We start from the raw sequence: 6,000 nt of genomic DNA, 5'->3' as shown, positions 1-6,000 counted from the left end.
CACCAATGCTTCTAGTGGATTATTTACCTTCAATTTTGCATAAATCTGATGTAAAATATAGACCAGACCTTCACTAAGATATTGGATTTATATTGCAAATTTGTTAATATACAATTTACTTCAGAATTAACAAATATCTCTAACAAATAAGTTTGTTAAAATAATCCAATATTTTAGCAACAGAATTTCTGAACACAATGAGTTTAACTTTCCAGCATCCTAAAATAATTTCAATGACAATGATGGAAAGAATAATTGTGTCACCACTGACATGAACAGATTTACAATTCATATTGCAGTTTCATTCTTTAAATATCCTTAAACAATAGATAATTATAGGCCGGGATGAGCAAGTACATTTCAGGGTGAATGCACGCTTGCTGCGATATAATGTTGGATCTCAACACTTCATTGTTTGTACTTGATCAACAGTGCACTGTTGTAAAAAGAACTCTGGAAGACTGAGATTTCCACAAAGTAATTTCCATTTAGAAATTAAACATACTGTATAAATGCCATTTTTAGTGGAATACTTAGACTATTTTAATATTACAGGATCACTCAATAAAAATAAACTCTAAATTAAGTGCCCCTTTCATTACCATATGATGTATCTGATGGTCCAATGATGGTAAGGCCTCCTAGCTTTACCATGTTTGCCTAGCCATACAGACTTCCCAAAATAGTATTTTCTAGCTATATTACAGGAAAGCTTTCATTATGTCAAGTCAACATGAACAGGTGATCATCATCATCTTCTTTTAATGACACCATGATCCCTTATTGGGTGGAGCCTGGGCAACTGGAGAAACTAGCAGAGTGTTTTAATGGCTGGATGCCCTTCCTGTTGCCAATGCAGAGTTTTGTTCAGCAGATATATTCTCAGTGTGCCCAGAGAGAGAAATATCTGCCTCTATCTAGGATCGAACTTGCAGCCTCCTGATTGCGAGACGAGAGCACCACCTCTAGGCCACCGCACCACTCCTCAACGTGGACAGGTGATAGAGTCCATTAAATAGACAGAGCCCAAACAGATTGGGAGAAGATTAGTAAATTGAACTGATTTATGGTCATATTTGCTGGATAAAAAATACTGGAGAAGTGCACATTCTGCTTCCTTCTAGCGAGATCCTTTACTTTCCTATTTAAGAATCATTAGCAGCATTGCTTTGAAGTACAATTAATTCATACATTTTTGTTGCTACTAAAAAGTAAAAAAAGAATCAAGTAGAATTTATGATTCAACTAATTTATCTGAACTGGAATCTTGCATTACCATAAAGTTCCATGAGAGATTGTTAGGAATTTTCACAAGAGATTGTGACTGAAAAATACCAAACTTCATTTCTTAATTTTCACACTGCAAGTGCTAATATTTAAAGCTGTGTAGGTTAAAGGTGAATTGTATTATAAAGATTTTGCTTCTTTTTTTTTTTGCAATTTTTATAGAGCTTCCTTGAGACCCATACTTTATTGATTGATTGATTGATTGGTTCAATTTATATGCCGCCCTTTTCCGGAGACTCAGGGTGGCTTACAATGCATTAAGCAATAGCCTTCATACTTTTTGTATATACCTGCTTAGTAGGGCTTTCGCCCCCCCCCAAGCGGTGTTCTTTTTTATACAAAGTCAGCTTATTGCCCCCACAAACCGGGTCCTCATTTTACCTACCTCAAAAGGATGGAAGGCTGAGTCAACCTTGAGCCTGGTGAGATTTGAACTTGCAGTAATTGCAGGCAGCTGGTGTTACTTAACAGTGCTTTAGTCTGCTGCACTACCAAGGCTCTTTCAAGGTTCCTCTAGAGTTAAATAGTGAAAACACTGGTTTAAGAAATGTAGCTGATGTTTTTAACCAGCAGGGAGAATGTGACCTGAGGATTGCATAATTAGAAAGTTTAGATTAGACATGCCTGGATTTTAAATGAATAATTACTGTGTGATAGACCTACTTCAGAAATCATCACCTTTTCCCTTTCATTTGAGACAGTCAATGTTTCAAAATCATAAAGAACCTGATACCGTGAGAGAGAGAAAGAGCACAGCCAAGGGTAAGTTTAAAATTGAATGTATTTCCACTTTTAAATAATTAATAATTAAATATTATAATGAGAATCAAGCTGTTCCTTATGTGACACACACAAACAGCAAGAGATTGTAAGAGATCTGGTCTGATATATTAGGTAAATGTTCAGCATAGTTTTAAAACTGAAATTCTGTATATATTTCATTGACTGGAAATAATTCTATGATCAATTAACAGATCATTGTTGAGCTTTGTTCATTTATCTTTCTTAATGTATGGAAAAGTGCTGGGAACTAGTAATCACAGGCACCTGAAACCTGGAACTACAGGAGTGTTAACCTGCCAACTGATGCTTCTCCTCTGGTCTCCTAAAAATGCTGTTGAGGACTAAAATGGGCAAATAATAAAACATGAAAAAATAGTATCTCCTTTCTTTTAGCATTGATATAACTAGAGATCTAATATCTTTCTATGGCAAAGTATCCTAGCTATGCTTGCTCTGAATGTGGATTGAAGTTCCAATCTTAATGATACCCTTCCATTTGGATTACTGCAATGTGTTACATATAGAGCTGCTATTAAACTCTGGATGTTTGAATACAAAAACAAGAATTTAAACTGGGTTTTTGTACTATGTATGTATTATACAGATATCACCTTCCTTGGCTCTTAATTGCTTCCAGGCTCAGATCAATATATTGCCTTCATTCATCAGATCAAAATATTCATGTCTACCTACCTACTGATATGTACCTATTTTCTCCATAACATGAACCTTTTCTGAGAGATTCTGGAAGTAATGTAATGATAATAGGATTCTTATCCTTGCACTTGCATCTAGAGAATTTAAGTTGTACAGTAAAGAATATAAAGATAAACAGACCCAAGAAACCATGTCCTTCCAGACATCTAGATAGCCTCAGCCTCGTTAGCCTTTCATAAAGCTCTGAAGATCAGGCATTCTTCCAGGTGTTTGGGCTAGGAGGCTAAGCAACCTCTGCTGGTAAAGCCATTTTTATGATTTGGATCTATTGTTTTAATTTTGGGTGTCATGTAGAATGGTGAGATGTTGTTTTAATTGTGTATGCCACCCAGTTACTCTTGTGAGATGAGTATCCATAGAAGTCATGTATATAAATAACTAATCAAACAGGTAGCACAAATATTATACTATGGCCAGTACAGAGTCTTGTTGAGCTATAACTAAAAACAATGAGGATTTAAGAATGGAAGCAGGTTGGTTCTTGGTTTGAAGAGCTTCATTGAGACCAGAAGTGTCTTGGCTTTCTCTTCTCAGTAAAAGTTTTCATAGAAACTTGTTTTAGAGATGAGCCAAATATCATATACTCCACTGGTAATCAATAACTTCATTATATTTTTTCTTCTGCTAAAATTAGGAACTCTATCGTCTAATTTATATGCAAAAGTTCTTTAAAACAATGGGATGGATTTTTCCCCTCAGTAAAATTTCAAAGTGGGAAATATATTGACTGAACTTGAAGCAATATCCAACATATTTAAGAAGCATGGACTCAAATAGAAGAGAAGGTAACTAATATATTTAAACTGTTTAAATTCTTCTTTATTCTTACATAATACTGCATTTAGCAAATTTTAGAAAAACATTCATAAATATAAGACATAGAGGTTAAAAACAATGATGCTTAAGGAATCTGTGATGGAAGATGCTAGAAAAAAAATAATGGCTTTGGCATATGGAAGCAAAATGCTGTGCATGTAGAAGCCAATTGATTCCTGAGCAAAGCTCATTTGAAGAGGTTGCTAACATGAATCCCATAAATTCTGCCCAACATCCAATTGGAGATAAATGTTATTAGAGCTATGCTGTAGCCCTTGTTATTGAGAGGAGAAACAATAAGCCTAAATTGCAAAGTAAAATTGAAGATAGCGATAGAAATTTATATTGCTGTATCAGTTGTCCAAACCTTGGGAGATTGAATAAACAAATAACAATGAATCATGCATTGGCGATCCAATTTCTGTTGCAGTTCTAAGAGTTAAATGAGGACCTGTTCTTCTAGAAATAGGACTTCTGTGTATCTTTATTGGACAGGCTTTTTTCCCCTGTTCCAAGGCCTCTTTAGTAGGTATGGGATGAGGGAGCTAATTAACAGGAGAAACAAGTCATCACATTAATCACAAGCATTGATCCTTGGAAGAGAAGGAACCTTTAAAAGGGTCAACAAGAAACGTACAAAATAGTAAAAGTTATGGGTTGAACGTTATGGTAAAGACACATAAAAAAAGATAAAGGCATGAGTGTTGGAGAGCATGGTAGAGATAGAATCAAAGATAGAATCAAAGATAGAATCAAAGATAGAATCAAAGATAGGCAATTATGTCATTCTACAAATGTAAAATTCAGAATTAAAGCAAAAACATTTCATGATGAATAAGACTAAAGTGTGATATCTGTGAAAAAGGTTAGTATGTATTACATATTTTTACTGCTAACCTATCCCAAGTAATTTTGAATCTGCTTATAGTCTTCATTTTAAGTGAGAGAAAGCTGTCACAGTTCATACTTTTAAAAAATTTATTCTCCAGGTAGTTTCTTATCATTGTGGTAATTCCCCAAACAATCAGAAGAGCTGAAGCAGATTAAGTGCCTTGTGTTTATTAATTTGGCTGGAGTCCTAGATTTCAAAGATGCCATCAAAACCTGGCTTTTTCTACAGGCTTTGAAGATGAAAACGTTGTGAGCATCTTTCTCCTGTAATTTGGAGATTAATGGTTCCCTGGTTTTTATTTTAGTCCTAGGGATATGCTTTGTATTGTACCTATACACGTTTTAGGTTTTGTGTGTTATTTTAATTAAGATATTTTGGAAGATATTTTATATTAGTGGGTGGGTGGATATTATATAAAAACTGTGCCTGCAAATCCCATTTGCGAGTATTGGTTGAAGTGGAAATTAATTTTAGGATCTTTTCAATTAACTGAGGTCCCAATGGGAAGTAAGACACAGGATTTAGATTAAAATGATAACCATCTCTGTATATCTTGATGTGTTTATTTTTTTTGAAGTCAGATGCTTTCTGGGATGCTGCACATATTTAGGATGTTGTAACCATGTATAACTAAATTGGGAGATTGGCACATTAATAAAATGGCTGCCATGGTGGTTATGGCTTTCCTTTCCTATCCTATCCTGTCCCGTCTTGCCCTGCCCTGCCTCCAGATGTTCCTGTTAAACCTTTTAATCTCTCTTTTTTTCTGGTTAGTTGGGCATATTTCTAAAGCAATCCTACTATGACCCTACTATTTTTGAAAAATAATAAGTAATAATAATGTTACAACTTCATTAAATTTATTTATTTAGATTTCTAAAAATAATTCTGAGATCAATGACCAATTGTATTCTTGAATATATATATGTGGTTTATTTTATGATCCCCACAGGAACCATGCATAACCAATACACAGTATAACAAAAGATGTAGATTTTCAAAAGTATAATTCATGCAGACTTTCTCATTCATTGATTTGCTTTCTAATTCATTGTAAAAATGATACTGTGTGTTTGTTTTAAGCAGAGCAGACCAAATGGATAGAAATTCTAGGACAGTAGTGAAGTAAAAAGTAGAAGTGCCTTCTCTGTGGGGGCACCTACTATCTGGAACGAGCTCCCCCCGGAGATACGGAGGATCCCGGATCTGCACACTTTCCGCCGTGCTCTTAAGACCCTCTTATTCCAGCAAGCCGGCCTGGCCTAATTTTTCTTCCCTTTCTTTTAAATCTTTTAAATTTTTAAACTGAAATTTTAATTTGTTTTAAATTATTGGGATTTTAATTGTCGTGGGCTAAATTATTTAATTTGGTTTTAAATTGTTTCTAGCTTTTGTATTTCTGTATTTTATCCTGTGCCTGTTCACCGCCCTGAGTCCTTCGGGAGTAGGGCGGTATACAAATTTAATAAAACAAACAAACAAACAAAACAATTTAACATTTGACC

At 34.6% G+C, this 6,000-nt stretch overlaps 1 protein-coding gene across 2 annotated transcripts in view; it reads left to right on the top strand.

The window, feature by feature from the left end:
• The first annotated feature begins 3,467 nt into the window (after positions 1–3,467).
• ARHGEF33 (Rho guanine nucleotide exchange factor 33) overlaps positions 3,468–6,000 on the top strand; it is a 29,031-nt gene continuing 26,498 nt past the window's right edge. For both annotated transcript variants that reach the window (XM_034427482.2, XM_087888145.1), the window contains exon 1: positions 3,468–3,572. In XM_034427482.2, coding sequence (XP_034283373.1) covers positions 3,551–3,572 — 22 coding nt within the window. In that variant the 5' untranslated portion in view covers positions 3,468–3,550. The remainder of the gene's footprint in view (positions 3,573–6,000) is intronic.

This window comes from Pantherophis guttatus, chromosome 1 (genome assembly GCF_059756535.1).
Source record: "Pantherophis guttatus breed Tessera chromosome 1, ASM5975653v1, whole genome shotgun sequence".
Classification (NCBI taxonomy): domain Eukaryota; kingdom Metazoa; phylum Chordata; class Lepidosauria; order Squamata; family Colubridae; genus Pantherophis; species Pantherophis guttatus.
Note: the sequence above shows the minus strand (reverse complement) of the source record. Positions and strands in the feature narration are given on the sequence as shown.